Here is a 17,835-nt window from a genome sequence, read left to right on the forward strand (position 1 = left end):
CCTCTGTGCGTGAATTGCAGCAGATTATTGTCAATGCATGGGAAGCGATTCCTGTCCAAACCTTGGCAAATCTCGTGAACAGCATGCCTCAACGTGTACGTGCTCTCCTGAATGCTCGTGGGGGTTACACGAAGTACTGAACTGTAATTTTACTGTCCGTAATCCCAATCATAATTTAGCTTTTGTTTTTGTTGAATTTTTTTTTTGGCTAATGTGCAAAATAAAGAGATACTTCTGGAAAACGTACAGAAGTTTAACACAGTACTGTCCGTGAATTGAGTTCGATATCAGTTTACATCACTTTCAAGGATCAATTTATTTGCTTCGAAATGTCAAATGTGGTTTTTGTTTCTTTTAAAGGTCACATTAACAAAATCTAGAATAATTTCAACATAATTCCAATGAACTTTTGGTTCTAAGACATCTTGAAAAGTAAGTTCACCCCCACAAAAAAAATATTCCATATTAAATGCCAAGTCTGTATATAACCTCAGATCATTCATTCTTAGATGTAATGTAATCGATATAACCCAGCGACACAATTGCAATCAATCTGCATCAGCTTCTGACCAGCTCGAGTGTGCAGACACTTCCACAGACCTACTGCAATCTACATACACTGGCGAGGTGGGCCTTTGTTGGTAAATGCTTTGTCTTGCTTTTCCCTGTTAGTGCTTAGTCACATATGATGCTGCCGCCGCACGGTTCTGCGGTCTGTAGATGGGATTTTTACAAATCGTACGGCTTTGCCGGCTGCGGCAGCAGTGTTCACAAATGTTACGGGGTCCGCACGGCAATCGTAAAAGTGGTCCGCACGGCCACTTGCCACTCCTCGCCAGGCGTCATGGGTCGAAGGGAGCACCAGGACCTCATCCTTGTACTCGGCTACAATGGCACTGCACACCTGCGGCACCAGGATGGAGATAGTGTTATGGGCAACACGAAAATTGAACGCCAGACTGTGGTACGAGTCACCCGTCGCCAAAAAGCGCAACGTGATGGCCAGTCTGAGTCCGTGCTTAGTCACATATGATGCTGCCGCCGCACGGTTCTGCGGTTTGTAGATGGGATTTTTACAAATCGTACGGCTTTGCGGGCTGCGGCAGCAGTGTTCACAAATGTTACGGGGTCCGCACGGCAATCGTAAAAGTCATGAAATCAAAATGCGTGAGGAGAACGCAAGGCGAACCGCGAGGCGCCCTCACGGCGACCGCAAGGCAATCGCAAGGCGCCCGCACGGTTGTTGCGGCCGCTGTACGATATTTAGAACATCGTACGGCCATCTCACGGAGGCCGCAAGACCACCATGAGGTGACAGTAAGGAGGCCTCACGGTTGTTGCGGCTGCCGTACGATTTTCTAGGCACACCAGACAGGGTAAAAACCATGAGGTGACCTTGAGGTCGCCTCACGGCAACCGTACAGTGACGTTGCGATACTACATGCGGTGGGGTTGCGGCCTACGGCCTAGCGATTTCCGAAAAATAGTTTAATGTCAAATTTAAAAAATCGTAAGCCCCTGCGACGAGCAAAAAATCTTGAGATCGCCTCACGGCTACCGTATCTACCGTGCGGCCACCGCACGGTTATGGCAATTTTGGGGACTTACGGCCGCCGCCAACACGCCGCAGGCCATTTGTGACCGAGGCATTACTGAGAGCTGCTGCAAGTTGCTGCAAAACACTGCAGACCATCCCATTGAAACGTTCAGTGTCTTCTCTCTCCCTCCGACACTCCTCCCGCTGTTCCTCCCTCTCCAGTCTCCGCTCGTCTCTCTCCAACCTCCATTCTTCTCTCTCCAACCTCCATTCTTCCCTCTCCATTTCGATCATGCTTTCTTGCAAACGAATATACTTGCCGTCGCTTTCCTTCAGATATGCCAGCAGGTCATCTTTTTCTTGCCTCCTTCTCTTCCTTGGTGTTCCTTCATGTAAACAAGGAAACCAGTTACACGAGGCACAACGGGAAGGCAACTGCTTTGGTTTTTAATTTGGAAATTCAAATCGCCAACCATGTTATACATCACCTGGCTCCTGCAGGTGATGTGAAGCGTACACCTTTCTGTCATACCATATGGTCCTTTTACCGAAAATCAAAAGATAGATTATAAATAATAAAAATGAAATGCTTCAACAATAAATATTCCCCCCCCCCCACCCCCCCTTGTCTATATTTGTACGTACTTGCGTGCGTTGTTGTAACGGGCACCGCAGAGGGCACAGGTGAGGAAGACTCAGGTGGTTCGGCCGCTGTGGGTGAAACAGGATTCGTTGATTACATAAAGTCACATCACAGAAACCGAACATCTCCATTAGAAAGTGCCCAATCAAGGCAAGGTGGACTTACCCGCCAAATGATCCGGCACGTCCATCACCGCCACCTCAACGTCATCACCGGAGCATCGTGGACGACGACCCATTGTCTTCAATCCTGTCGAAATATCTGAACGTTTTGGGGCCGTACCGGCTCCTTCCGTTGTGCTCTTTGCATCTCCTGTATTCGGATTTAAGTTTCTTTATTTTTTCTCTGCACTGTCACTGTGTCAGTGTGTGGCGTTGCGACGCACCCCCGTGCAACAAAGCGATTCACTTATTTGTTGAAAGACTTTTTGGTTCCTGAAGGTCCCTTGCTGCATTTTTTGGATTCTGTTGTCGCCGCACGCTCCAATAAGTGATAACGTTTCGGCGTGACTCCACGGAATGTCAATTTTCCTGACCGCCATGGCTATTTCCCGCTCGCTCCGGAAATGGACCCAACGGTCGCGCCCACTCGCCACCTGATTGGTCAGTCGTGACGTACTTCCACCCACCCCACTACGGCCCGCTTTGGGAAGGGTCCGACAAAAGAAAAACCATTTGGGGTGGCCCGAATTGCCAAGAAATTGGGGTTTGTGAAATTAACAAGGAAGACAAAGCACAGGGGCGGCACGTTTTTCAACCCGGGTTCAGTGGTACATTTGGCGTTTGTTTTTTGTTTGTGTACAAGATCGAGGCTCGTGAAAGAGCTAACATTAATCACACAAAAAAAAATCGGACACATAAAACATATAATAAGGGGAGCGATAGACAAGATGGGGAGAGAAGGGGAACCACACAAGCACAACATTTGAGAGCAGGGACATTGGGAGATCTGTGGGAGGGAGGGTTCAGTGGGACATCGGGAGATCTGTGGGAGGGTTTCATCAGGGGATCTGTGGGAGGGAGGGTTCAGTGGGACATCGGGAGATCTGTGGGAGGGAGGGTTCAGTGGGACATCGGGAGATCTGTGGGAGGGAGGGTTCAGTGGGACATCGGGAGATCTGTGGGAGGGGTTTCATCGGGAGATCTGTGGGAGGGAGGGTTCAGTGGGACATCGGGAGATCTGTGGGAGTGAGGGTTCAGTGGTAGGTTTTCTTCCAAGTGGCAAAGGGAATGGCAGGAAAAACGAAGGGAGGTCAGCCAGGACGTTAACTAGCTACAAAACTACTACACGTGATTGAGATTTACAATTTTATCTGTGCGCAAAATGGTGAAGCAGTCATGGGTCCGGCCACGTTTAATATCTACATCAATTAACCGACTTGTACACCTTGTGAGCTGCTGCACATTTCCCAGAGAGTTTGAAGGATGGATTACGTGAAACATGCAGGTAGGTTTGCAGGACAAAATGGTGCTGTGCAGTCATTTTTATACCGTGGTGACTGTGTCTGGTTATTCTCAATTTGAGAAGATCGAAAGGAAAATCATCACAGGCAGTACTTGGTGCAAAGGTGGCAGGATCCTGCTGAGGACCGTATCTCGTCTAACTATAAATCATGATCTTGGTATTTCGCACACAGGGCGAGTCCGCAATGTGCGTGCCGTCCAGCCGAAGGATGCGAGGCAGAGGACCCTTCTGCAACCTCTGGTCGTTGGATGGACGTGAAAGATCTCAGGGTGTCTTTCGTAGAGTAGGGAAGCACCCCAGACCAAATTTCAGTCTTCATTTGAACATCAAGCCTCGCCAGGCAGGTGGTGAAAGCCTCAGGCCAAAAGCGATCACGAGCCTACCCCAAAAGGCGGTTGCAATAGTGAGGTGGTTGGGTAGTGTTTTGTGGGATCTACCTAAAAAAAAGTTATTTGTACCACTATCCTTTGCATGTGAAGGTGTCACGTTCATCCAAAAATACCGCACTTGATATGATGGTCAACAAGTAAACTGTTATTGGCATGATTAATACATGACAGCAGCGGTATGTAACACTCGCAAAGTGAGAAAAAGGGCCCCTTCCGCAATTTCAAAATCAGGCCAGTCAATTCATAACTTTTCTTTTTTACTCGAACAGCATTAAAAAAAGAAAATCTACACATGGCATTACCATGAACCACAACAAAAAAAGGGGGCTGTATAAAATAGTCACTTGCATTTCCACAATATTAACACCAGTACCGGATGGAGAGCACCGTTTCTGCTTTCCTGTCTCGGACAACAATGACCATGTGAAAGTTGTGATAAGAAGCCCTTATCAGCCGAAGGGCACCGTGAATGCAAGAGTGCCAAAACCACAAAAAAAACCCTTACTGTGAATGAATCAAACGTCAAAAATCAATAATAAAAGAAAAAAAAAGAAAAAAAAGAGAAGATCAAATAGCAGAAAAGCCACAAAAATTATTGTACCTGTATTTCAAAGCCCCAAATATAATCAGCACAATGTGCGGCTGAACCACACACGGAACGAACTCCAAATGGAAACTCGATGAAATCAAACGAACCATCCATCCAAGGAGATATCTGAACAGGACATAACAATTGATCTCCCCCCCCCAAAAAAATAATAATAAAAAAGACCGATGTACAAAGGTCATGTGGAGTTTCATAGGTTAAAATCAACACTCAGGACAGCACATACTGTTTCGATGGCTTCGTAAGCAGGCCAACCAGGGAAGTTTACATTAAGCTTGTGAAAGAAAGCTGTTATTGTGAAGGGCAAAGAAGAACAACCTCAACTGGAAAAGACTAAGACAGAAATTAGAATTGGGACCTGGGGGGGGGGGGGGCGACGACAGAAGGGGAAATAGGGTTAAAATAATAATAAAAAGGGTCAATGAGATATATAACCGCAAATGCTATTGTATTACAAGAGCAAAAAAACAACAAGCGGAGCAGCAGAAATTTAAGACAAAAATAACTTGGAAAAAGATCACACACTGGAAGATGAAGAGAAACACCAAAGAAAGAAGCTAAAATAATGTCGAATCAATTGGAAAACACAGGATCGTTAAACCACTCCCGGTACTGAAGATAAAACCAAAAAGGAATACAGGACGCAGATTAAACTGGGGAGACAGGGCAGCAGCGTGATTAATCCAAGTTTATTTATTTTTCTTAATCCAAAAAGGCCGTTGCTATTTGAAGGCATTTCAATTAGTAGCAACAAATCTCAACCACCGCCTGCACGAACTGCCAATTTGTGATGTCCAAAAGAAAGAAAAAAAAGAATAAAAAACAACAACTCCGGATTACTCGTGGTTGCAAGGACAGAAAGGTGGAGCGGGCGAACCTGGAGGGCAGAAGCAAGCATCCGCCGTGACGTCACCGGCAACGCAACTGTCGACGTCGCCCTGGCCAGTGGGAATGACTCAAACGTGACCTAAAGATACCGCGTGAAACACTGGACAAAGATAATGACTCACTTTTGTGGTTGGAACACCCAAAACCATGTGCTTCTTTTCAACCATGCCCTGGGCACCGTGAAGGCACTCAATTTGGCAGGCCTTGCCTATTTTCAAGTATCATTTTCCTTAATCAAATGTGCGTTTATTTGTTAGTTTTTTTTTTTTAAACATTTGGCCGAATGAAAATTACAAATTTCCCACACTTCTTCTAATGAAGGCATCGTATGCAAAAATACATTTATAAAGTGCTCAATGGCTTTGAAGTCGCACAATGCAAGCCAATTCCGAAAAAAAAAAAAAATTCCTGAAATGCAGTTCGTTTTCCTCCATCACAAAAAATCCTGGAAGCACAAGAGTTTGGTCCTGCACCGAGACCAGTGAACTTCACATTAACAAATCGCACAAAATAGAGCCAATAATCCTCTGTCATTTTGCTTGCACTGCCAAACGCGTCCTTTCTAATTGAGCATTTGGCCCAGCTCAGACACCAAAACATGACCAAGCCCAGAAGCAAAGTCAAAACGGTCCACACATGTTTGGAGGGTTCCAAGTGATGGTCTCAGGGAGCGCAACAATAGAACAAAATGTAAGATTTCAAGAAATAAAAAAGGGAAAAAAGAAAAGGGCAGCACTTGAGTGTAAAGCTGCTCTATGACACTGTTTTTATTTATGTATACGTAGCGCAGAGTTGGCGTAATCCGGGTAAATGCTTTTCTTGAGCAAATCGCACAAAAGCTGCAAGTGGTAGTAGCATGGTTGTACACAATGTCCATCTTCAAAGGCGTCCGTAAGGTTCAGGGAGGAACAGGGGACATGACCTCACACACACATGCACACAGCTTCCAATGGAGACTCGTTCTGCCGGTGTTGTCTGGCCGAGGCTGTGGCAACATGCCGGCCACAGCCGTCATTTGGCATCATATCTCTGGGCACTCTCGGTAGTAGCCTTGGCAGACGCCGGCGGCGTACACAGCCAGCCTCGCCACACATCTGAGTTGGTCGCCCACTGCTTGTACGAGCGGGGATTTCCATCTCTCACACACTCTCACTCACTCAGACTCATCCGCACTCGCCCACACCTGTTCCTAGCCCATTTCAGTTTAAAAGCTGTTGTACTGATGGAATCTGAAAAAAGGAGGGGTAAATGGGGTGGGAGGAGCATGGAGTGAAAAAAAGGAAACACACACATACAATGAATGAATGAATGATCGTTTTAAGGCCATTTTCCCCGCCAGAGCAGGGGTTAGCCTTGCGGGCCCCATGACAATCATGGTTCCCTGTTTTGAGGCAATGTTTTTATGGCCGGATGCCCTTCCTGACGCCATACATGCAACAATAATATACAATCCTAATAATATACAACATACAATCATACATGCAAATCAACTACCCAGCCAAGCAATTTCAACTTATCACCGACAACTCCAACTTGGAATTTCCATGGAAACAACCATGTCTTGCTTTGTAGGTATCGCTGTAGAAAGCATGTGTTTAACAGATATTAATAACTTAGGTCGCCAAGCCGCTTTTTTTGGACATCGATGTATTCTTTGATGTAACAATGGGAAAAAATATATTATTTTAAAAAAAACAAACAAGAAAAAACTCGATTCGAATTTTTTACAAAATGAAAATTGTAAAAATGATCAATGCAGCCATCATGGACTTGAAATTCAACCTTAGGTTCCCTTCCTCTCCAAATACAGATCTTTGACCGATATATTTAATATATATATATATATATATATATATATATATATATATGTATATATATATATATATATATATATATATATATATATATATATATATATATATATATATATATATATATAAAACAAGTGTAGCCTGCCACGCTGACACATTGTCTCTGCCCTGCTCCTCGACAATCAGGTTTGCAGTCAAGAACATTAAATTTGACTAAGGAAGCACACTAACCCTATGACATGACACTGACATCATGCATATAATTTATATGCATGACGTCAGTGTCATGTCATAGGGTTAGTATGCTTCCTCAGTCAAATATATATATACTAGTGGGGTCACCCGTGGGAATCCCACGGGCATGGACGTGTGTGACATTTCGACATATTGAGTTAGATGCTGCACCTGCACATTCAGTTTCACAAAATGGTTACTGGCAATTTATCAGATGCACAAATGATGTCATCAACACAATGTATTTACTTCTGATAACATGTGAATGCATGTGCATGCACACCCACTCACACATAAACACATATACACACACAAACACACGTACACCCACACACGTACACCTACACATGTCCCACGGCACATGTATATATCCCACATCCCACATGTATATTAGGGTGGTGCTTAAATTCTTTTTAAAAACTACATTTTTATTTTTGAAAGTCTTACCCCCTTAATCTGTTCCATATAATATAGAAACACTGTATAAGAAGTTTGAGCACTACATTATTATGTTTAGGGGTAGCTCAAGGGCCTCAAAGATTATGAAAATTATAAAAATTCAACGAATTACGAGTATATCAGACTATATCTTAATTTATTTTAAACAACACACTTGAACACAGTATTTATTTTTGAACACGTTAATAGTGAATTCTTTGTTCAGTTTCTGACAGAGTTCATAGTATCAGTCTGACAATGTCCAGCAAACCCCAAATTTATTATTTTCATGGCATCCCGGACAGTGTATGTTTTCTGCTATCAGGGTACATTCTGCGATGGTCCTCGACAACTTGCAGCAGGAATTGCAGCTGAGTTTCATCGCGGGTTATCAACCCACTGTACTCCTGAATGAGTGCCACTCCACGTTCAGCGTAGTCATTGACAACTTTTAGAGAGTTGACTGTTTCTGCAGCCTGCTTGTAGTCGTCTCTGTCATCCCACAAGTCTGGATCAACCGCGAGAAATCCATCTGGAAGTTCCATTGACCTTGCTGTGACGAAATCTTCCAAGTTCTTGTCCTTGAATGAATCAAGAGCAACAGTGATTCGCTTGGAATGATCCTGATCTTGGTCTTCTTCATTCTTCATGGCACTCACCATCAGTCTCTTGGTTGACGAACTGACCCGACTGTCGAAGAAAGCCTAGCTAACAAGTTCCTGTGACAAGTACCACACGTGATTGGAAAACTTGCGTGATGTTGACTTTGAGATGGCTGGATGGATTGATGAGTATTCAAGCAGTGACTTCAGCAGCAGTAGGTCACTGTAAGGAGCACCTGATGCTTGAGGTGTAGAGATCCAGGCTGTCAGGTAGACACGTACTGTGAATACACACACATCACGTAATCCTCTCTTTTCTGCAGGAGTCAGTTTGAATTGAGCCTTGAACATCCAGATCTTGAGACAGTATATTACTTTGGACATCCAGCGGGCGTGGTGCATTGCTCCGGGTGACATGAATCGCACTCCTCTGGCAGGAGCAGCACCGAGAAAGACAATCACAAGTTCCAAGAATTCTTTATAATCATCTCTCGGCTGACTCTGTTCAAGATGCTTGTTGGCATAATCGATAGTGCCTTGCTTTATGTCTTCCACTAGACTTGCCACGTCATCAGCTGCAATCCCTGGTTCATACTTGGCCGTGTCTATGAATCCCCAGTATTCCTGGAAGCGTTTGAAGAGTGGAACCTCGGGAGAAGATTTGGCTCCCAATCCCATACACACTTGGAACACTGCACCAATTTATCAATTCCATAATGTGATGCCTGCAAGCTAGTGACAAGAGCTCCTTCTCAAGCTTCTGCTCTAGGAGGACACAGGCACCAACGATCCGACCAGTGTTTGAGCTGGTCGTGTCAAAACACATAGCTCGGATGCTGTCGGCTATGCCCCAGTCTTCAATGGCTCCAAAGACAGCAGCAGCCTGAGCCTCGCCTGTTCCAGATGGAAGCTTGGCAACTGTGAGTAGCTGAGAAACTCCTTTCCCTGAAACCAATACTGGCAGGCGATCAACCTTCTCTTTTCCAATTAGATCAAGGATCAGTTTGCCGTCCCAGTGAACAACAAGGGGAACGTTACCCTGAAACTCCGCCTTTATATTTGCAGATCTCTGGACTCGGTGTTGTACTCTTTGTCGGCGAATTGAGTCTCTGTTTAGAGCAAGTTCATCAATGTTCTGTCCCAAGCTTTTGGCAGTTTCTGCTATAACAAAAACGGCTTTGCGGTCTGACACTTTTGTGCGATCGAGAGCGGCTGCGAGTTCTTCAGTAACGACAGTTTTTCGCCCCCTCTTTCTTTTTTGTGTCTGAAATGTGATGCCTCCAGCAGCTCCCTCACTTGCATTGTCCCCAGTTTCCATCTTTTCACTATCTTCTGCTGAGCTGTTTTCAGATTCAGAACCAGATGAAATCAGTTCAGCTGTAGAAGCTGCTAACTGTTTCATTTGCTTCATTCACTGTCGCCTGGCAAGCATTTCCTCCTCTCTTTTGGACGCCGTTTTCTCCTTCGCAGCAAGCTTTACATCTACTCCAGCCAGCGACCCCCTTCTTCCCTTTTCTCGCTGGGCTAACAAGAAATCCTTGTCTTCTTGTAATACTGATGTATTGGTCAGAGCATCAGCATGAGCGACATCAAAAAGGTCTTCAAGCCTGGAAACAAAAGCCGACTCTCTCGCGAGTTGAGTTGGTGACGTTCGCGCTTTGTTCTTTTTCAGAAGACGCCATTCTTCAAATGTCTGCTCAAGCTTGGTTTGGCAGTTTTGATGAGCTCTCATCGGGATTCTAGCTTTCTTCCAAAAGTTAGCTATTTCCGTGATGGTAACATCCGACGATTGTCTTACGGTCTCCTTCAGATCGAGATGGTGATGTAGGAAGAATCCAAGAGCCATACGCCATGATGGCAACTTGCTGCCACTTAATTCAGTCACAGAGTCGCCAAGGAGATACAACTTGGTTTGAGATCTTGTTGGTTTTTCCACAGATGACATTTTCAATCAGATATGAATCTGAAAGAAGTAGAACATAGCATTAAGAAATTAAGAATCAAGAAAATTCAAACAGTTCTATTAATAACTGAGCAGTGAGCACAATGCCTCAAGCAATTACACAAACATACTGCTGCAACAGTGTTGCAGCTGTTGCTTAGTCAGCATAGTCAGTCCATTGAGTCCAAACAGTAAACAAGTCTGAACATGTCTGGAAAAAAATTCATGGAAAATTTGCATTGTCAATTTATCAGAAAAACAATGGGATTCGGATGATTGGTTGGATAATAGATATGAACCAGTTGAACCACAATGATTATGCTTCTATAATCTGTGATAATATTATACCATGTTTATACACCCATTGTGTCGGTGATTCTCTGCAAAGCCTGTGATAACTTCGTTTTTATTTTCAAATAGTGTTCTGTGATACACCTATGTACAGTGTTTACTTTTAGATACTATGGTGATAAGCGTTCCCAAGTCAGCGCTACATCTCATTTTAGCATTTATTGTCTAGCAGACTCTAGCTCAACGAACATTTTACTCTTTTATTATAACAGATATTGTGTATGTACAATGTACATATTACTACTGTAATTATTTATTTAATGGAGCACAGAGTTTTATAATTTAAAGGTTTTATCTGTGTTCCCAGTAATTAATTTTACCACAATGATTGCATGTTGTGTGTATGATGATAGGAGAGAGTGTCAATTTACTTAGTAGTTAAAATTGGGTTCTTAATTTATCAACAGAATTAATCTATTATCAGTAGTATGCGAAATAAAAGGGCGGCCGCAGCTTTGGGGTATCAGAAACTTTACCATCATTGATCTACCCCTAAATATTGTTCAATTGTGCTCATATTTTGCCTGAATTTTTATTTCATATATAGGAACAAATTGAGAGGGTAAGAAGATCATATTTCAAAAGTTCAGAAATAAGCTCCACCCTGATGTATATACATGTTTAAAGTGTACGTGCCCCTCCCTCCTCCCTCCCCGCCCGGCAACGCCGGGTACTTCTGCTCGTAACTAATAAAATAAAAACGAAGAAATATCTCTCAGCAATTTCCCGTCTGTTAATTTATATATTTTACAAATGTGATTTACACGTCCATGCACACGTGAAATGGAGTTTGTTTTTTCACACGTGAAATGAACACGTGAACCTTTAAAAAAAAAATATATAACCACCTTTAGAGGCCATTTTTCCCCGCAAAGCGGGGGTTGGCCTTTTTCGGGAACCGTGGTTGTTGTTGTTTTTCGGTCCCCTTTTTGAAGCAATGTTTTACGGCCGGATGCCCTTCCTGACGCCAACCCTTTTTGCCGCCTTTAACGACAAACAGGGAATTACGAGTGAACTGGTACTCAATTAGCCGACCTCGGAAGGATGACAGGCTGAGTCAACCCCCCTGGCGTTAATTCAGCGATCGACCGGGATTCGAACCCAGGATCCTTGGATCCTAAGCCGGCACCCTAGCCGCTAGCCCAACACCAGGGAACACGTGAACCTTTACTTCCGGATAATAATGTTGAATGAAATAAGAACGAAGAAATATATGTCGGCATCATTGTTGACGTTTTTGTGACGACTGTCATCAAACGGAAAAGTAATATATCTTAACGGAAAAGAAAAAGCGAATTTTTAATATATGTCGTCATTTTCCTCGACTGTTATTTTAGGCGGTGTATTTTCGTGTATCATCATGGCGCGATTTAAAAAAATATATCTCTGCATTTTCCTGTGTGTGCGTGAATGTTCTCAATTATTTCTGACACCGAGTCTAAAACCATTGATAAAAATTAAATCAGATGGTGAATTCGATATAAAATCGTGAAGGTGACTCAATGAATGGGCTATATTTTACAGGCCTTTGAGAATTCATTTCGTTCTTTAAACGGAAACTTTCATCGGATTTTCTTCCCGTTTTTTTTCAACCGAGTCTAAAACTATGTTAGCGACTGTTAAAAATGAAATGATATATCGAATTTGAGTTGAAATAAACCTGTGTGAGAGAGAAAGACAGCACGGGCCTAACTAAACAGGCCTCAAAGCTATTCGAGTTAATAAAATGGTGGATATTTGTTTACATGAAGCCTCTCCAAGAATGGGTGGAGCTATGGGTGGAAATACTCTGCAAACGGACTAAGCCACATCCCCGGACAGACGTATCACCTACGCCTATTATAATATAGATATATAAAATCCCTTCACAGGTCACCCATTTGAGCCTTTGCAACTCACCAAATTTGATTCTTGAGCTTTCGGACTTCCTTTGTGGCCCAGTTAGCAAGTGTCTTTGTCTTGTTAGTCTTGGAGCGTCGACCTTCTGTCAGCAGCTCAGCTATCATTGGTCTTATGTCCAACAACTTCACCAATTCCTTGCCAAACGCTGCACACAAATCCCTGCAACCAGCGGCTAAGTCAATGCAACATTTAAAACTTTAAAACAACAGAAGAAAAATCAGTGCATACAAATTTTTTTATAACCCGGAATGGCAGAAAAAAAAAATGTAGAGACAAATCTCATTACCTTGCAAATTGCAAGTCTCACACAAAACACTATCTCGCAAATATTAGAGGCAAGTCCCCGACCGTTGTAACAAAAGCAAAAGCAAACTACAGAGTTCATAGAACACCTCAATCCGCACAGTCTTGAGAAAAAAGACATGGGAAGGGTCTTTTCAACTCGTTTTACATCTCCAACCATGATCTATAAGCTTTGTATGTGAACTTTGATTAACAGTTTGTTTCCGGTCCCTGGAGCAAGGAAGCGTCTTCGACCTCTGCACTGCAGCAAAAGTTATAGTATTTTTTTCCATTCGTGTCTTCGTCAATTTCTACTCGCTTTTTATTGTGCATGTGTTGCAGTGTGTTTTCCAGTTGGTGTCGATTTGCAATTTTTGCAAACTTTTGTATAATTTAATCGTTTTCTGTCCCACCGCGTGCGTGGCCTGGTTTCTCTCGGCTTCCCTACCCCCATAGGTGTTCTGTGAATTTAAGTTCTTTCCTTCGCTGTATTGCTTATTTCTTAGATTTTCTCTTCTCCCCGTAACTTCCCCGAACATCGACCACTTGTCTAACGTTTTAAATCTCTTCAAAGTGTCTTCACGTCTCTGCTCGTGACTTAAATGTCTCTTCAAAGCTGTCCACGCGCGCAGGCTTTCGAAGTTAAGTAACTTTTCACAATTGTGTTTTTGTCGAAACTGTATCTTTCTTTCGGTGTGTGTAACTATTGGTGTGTCTTTAATAGTATTCTTGGTGTTGGTTTTTCATACCTGTGTACAGAATCGTCGGTTAGTTCGTGTCGCGTATTCTGAGGCCTAGTGTAATACTAGTAGGCTACCGTGTCTGACCTTGGCTTGAGGCTTTGTTTCTGTCTCAGCGGTTCTTCGATTGCGCTCGCAATTACTTTCGGTCTCTATTTTTCACGTTTCACGTTCGGTCTCTGTCTCTGTTTTCATCTCAAGTCAAAAAAAATATATATATATATATATATATATATATATATTCCCTTCTCTGTTCTTATCCGTTGTTCGTTTTTATTTGTTCGTTCGTTCTTCGACCACGTTGTTCGTGATCACGTGTTCACGTCGTTAAAAAATGTTTCAACTGTCCCCTGAAGAACTGTATTCTGTCATATACTATAACACCTTTTTCTTCTTCTTCTATAAAAGGATGCTTTCGACTTGCTCACCAAATCTATTCATTCCAAAAAAAAATTCCATCTCTTGCAGTTACAGTGCCTCTTTCATACATTCCCTAAACTCTCCAGAACTCCACCCATCCTTCAGCGTCCTCAAACGTATTTTTGACTCGAAGGTCTCAAGGAACTCATTGACTCGAAGGAACTCATTTTGCAAGAAATGTTCGTTTCCCATTAATCGTACACTTTTCAAAATCCAATCTCACCCCTCCCCTCCAAATCTTCCCCATCACCCCTTCCCTCCAAAACTTCCCCATCACCCCTCCCCTCCAAATCCACCCCCTTGCCCCTCCCCTCCAAATCTTCCCCATCACCCATCTCTTTCAAATATTCCCCCTTGCCCCTCCCCTCCAAATCTTCCCCATCACCCATCCCTTTCAGATCTCCCCCCTTGCCCCTTCCCTCCTAAACTCCCCCCACACCCCTCCCCTCCGAGACTCTCCCTCACTCCTCCCCTCCTAGACTCCCCTCTCACCCCTCCTCCTCAAAGCGTCCTCCCCGCTTCTTCCCCCTTCCAACTTTCACCTTCATCTCCCTCAACCTTCTGCCTCACTCTTCTCCCTACTCAAATAACACCTCACTGCGCCTCACCCAATCACCACCAAACCTTTTGTCCGCCCCATTCTTCCCTTTCTCCAGCTATTCTGAAATCTCTGACACACCTTCAACAGCTCTCCCTACCTCTTCCACATCTTACCCTACCGCTCCCCCCCCCACCCCTGTTCTGTATCCGATGCTCCCCCTTCCTCTTCTTTAACAGTATGGACCTCAAACATCCGGGGCCTTCGCTCAAACTTGACTGATCTCTCCATACAGGTTGCTTCTGATAAACCAGACGTGATCTGCTTAACAGAAACTTTCCTCCTTCATGATGTCCCTGATTCCTTGGTATCTCTCCCAGGTTACTCCCTCCTCCGGTATGATAGATCTGAGCCTCGTCCTGGAGGGGGGTTGCTATCTTTATAAAAAAACTCTCTTCCTCACTCGCTATGCACTGCCCTCTCTCCACCTCACCCCCAGGAATACCTTTGGCTACGGCTTCCCCTTCGCTCCCACCTTTTGTTCATATGTGTGTTGTACCGTCCACCAAACAGTGATGACTCCATCTACATCTCGCTGTCTGATAATATGGACCAACTTCTATCTACCCATCCCAACTCTCTCTTCCTCATATGTGGTGATTTCAATTGTCACCATGCCAGTTGGCTGGGTGTGGGTACCTCTCTCACCAGCCATGGCTCTTCAGCAAAGGACTTCTGTGACTCACTGGGACTGACACAATCTGTCAATTTCCCGACCCGGATCTCAGTCAACGGAGCATCTTCTCTTCTGGACTTGGGTATGACTAACTTCCTTGAAAATGTCTGCTGCTCTTCTTCTGCTCCAATTGGCTCATCTGATCATGTGCTTGTTAAAGTGGACATCTCTCTGACCATTCTCAGAGAGCCTCCTCAGCGTCGGCGAGTCTGGCGTTTCACTCAGGCCAACTGGCACGGTCTTCAAGCAGCCATAAATCATCTGGACTGGTCTCCCATTTCTACCGCCTCTGACATCAACTCATCCTGGGAATTCTTCCAAAGTAAATTGCTCTCTCTCATGCACAGATTTATCCCATCTCGTCTTCAGTTGTCATACCCTTCCTCCCGTCCATGGTACACGGAATCTTGTGGTGAAGCTATTGCCCAGAAACAACTTGCTTTCGTCTCCTGGAAAGCAAATCCAACGGAAGGAAATCTCATTTCCTTTCACAAAGCCTGAAACAAGTGTGTGTCCACCCTCAGGAGAGCCAGGAAGCAATATCTCTCCGTTCTCAGGACAGAACTCTCTTATCTGTCAAACTCTTCCAAATCCTGGTGGCGTCTGGTCAAATCTGTTTCTGGTGTTTGTTCCCCCTCCATCCCCTCCCTCACCTCAAATGGCCACACGGCCACGTGAAAAAGCTGAATGCCTCAACTCTGTGTTTGCCTCTAAATCTTGTGTCCCAAACCCATCCCTCTCTGTACCCACCGTACCCAGTCGTACCCAGCTGCTCCTGGACTCTGTGTCCTTTCCTCCTGACAAGGTGGAAAAGTTTCTGTCAACCCTCGACTCTGATTCTGCAACTGGACCTGACGGCATCAGCCCACGGGTCCTAAAATCCTGTTCTTCCGCTCTTTCACTCCCTCTCTCTGTTCTCTTCACCCTCTCTTTTGCTCAAGGTCATCTGCCATCTGCTTGGAAATCTGCCAACATCACCGCTTTGCACAAAAAAGGTGCAAAAACAGATCCCAGCAACTACAGACCAATCAGCCTTCTCCCAATTATCAGCAAAGTCATGGAATCCATCATTGCTTCAGATATGAAATCTTTCCTCTTCTCCAATGGCTTGATCTCTGATCATCAATTTGGTTTCAGACCTGGTCACTCTACTCTGGACATGCTGCTTCTGCTTTCTCAACAATGGATGGAGGTCCTCAATGCCAAACAGGAAATTAGAGCTGTCTCCCTTGACATATCACATGCCTTCGATACGGTCTGGCACCCCGCTCTGCTCACCAAACTCTCCTCTTTTGGTATCCATGGAAATCTCCACGCATGGCTGGTGGACTTCCTCTCTAGTCGTAGTCAACGTGTGGCCCTGAATGGGTTTCTCTCATCTCCTCTTCCTGTTCAGGCTGGAGTTCCCCAAGGCAGTGTTCCGGGCCCTGTGCTTTTTCTGGTCTTCATCAATGATCTCTCTGACTCTCTTGAAAATCCTCTCTATCTCTTTGCTGATGACTCTACTCTCTGTCGCTCCATTCGTCATCCCTCAGATCGGCAGTCTGCAGCCTCCTCACTCTCTGCAGACCTGGACAAAATCACAGACTGGGCAAACAAGTGGAACATGTCTTTCAATCCTGACAAATCTCACACTCTTACGATGTCTCTCCGAAAAGACCGACTGGACAACCCTCCCATCCACTTTCTGAATAATCCTCTCCAAGAAGTTCTGTCACTCAAGCTTTTGGGTCTCACTATCTGCCATGATCTTTCCTGGGAAAACCACATTTCAAATCTGGCCTCCAAAGCCAGTCGCCGACTGGGCATCCTCCGTCGTGCGAAGTCCTTCCTTGGCACACCTGAGCTCCTCACCACATACAAGGCTTTCATCCGCAGCTCAATGGAATACTGCTCTCCCCTCTGGACTGGTGCTCCTGCCTCACACCTAGCTCGTCTTCACGCTGTTGAAACCAAAGCATTCAGAATCATTGGAATCTCCCGCGATGAAGCTAACTCCAAGGGCCTCTCACTCACTCACCGCAGGCAGGTTGGTGGTCTTTCCGTCTTCTACCGACTCCTCTCTGGCCTTGCCACCCCAGCTCTCTCTGCGCTCTGTCCCGCAAATATTCCTACAGGTCGCACAAGATCTGCCTGCAACCCTCTTATGGTTAAACTGCCAAAATCAAGACTCTCTGCTCACCTTCACTCCTTCATTCCTCTGTTCTCCCGCCTCTGGAACAAACTCCCTCACTCTCTTCAATCCCACTCCACCCTCCAGGTCTTTAAAACAGCTGTTCACCACCATCTCTTATCTTCCCCCATCCAAAAC

At 44.6% G+C, this 17,835-nt stretch overlaps 2 protein-coding genes across 2 annotated transcripts in view; both read right to left on the bottom strand.

Annotated features, from left to right (window-relative positions):
- Positions 1 to 679: 679 nt before the first annotated feature.
- LOC144893044 (uncharacterized) lies at positions 680 to 2,762 on the bottom strand. Its single transcript, XM_078782651.1, has 5 exons — positions 2,346 to 2,762; positions 2,183 to 2,248; positions 1,609 to 1,923; positions 1,289 to 1,358; positions 680 to 1,097 (listed from the first exon to the last, which is right to left on the bottom strand). Exons 1-5 carry the CDS (start codon positions 2,416 to 2,418, stop codon positions 680 to 682), a joined length of 942 nt encoding a protein of 313 aa, XP_078638777.1. The 5' UTR covers positions 2,419 to 2,762.
- A 1,515-nt stretch (positions 2,763 to 4,277) lies between these two features.
- The window catches only part of KPNB1 (karyopherin subunit beta 1), a 115,242-nt gene continuing 101,684 nt past the window's right edge, over positions 4,278 to 17,835 (bottom strand). Inside the window, exons 21-22 of the mRNA XM_068121916.2 lie at positions 12,806 to 12,967; positions 4,278 to 6,757 (exon numbers count right to left, since the gene is read on the bottom strand). Of these exons, the coding sequence (XP_067978017.1) occupies position 6,757; positions 12,806 to 12,967 (163 nt within the window). The 3' untranslated portion in view covers positions 4,278 to 6,756. The remainder of the gene's footprint in view (positions 6,758 to 12,805; positions 12,968 to 17,835) is intronic.

The sequence above is a fragment of the Myxine glutinosa genome, chromosome 7 (genome assembly GCF_964187855.1).
Source record: "Myxine glutinosa chromosome 7, kmMyxGlut1.1, whole genome shotgun sequence".
Lineage (NCBI taxonomy): Eukaryota > Metazoa > Chordata > Myxini > Myxiniformes > Myxinidae > Myxine > Myxine glutinosa.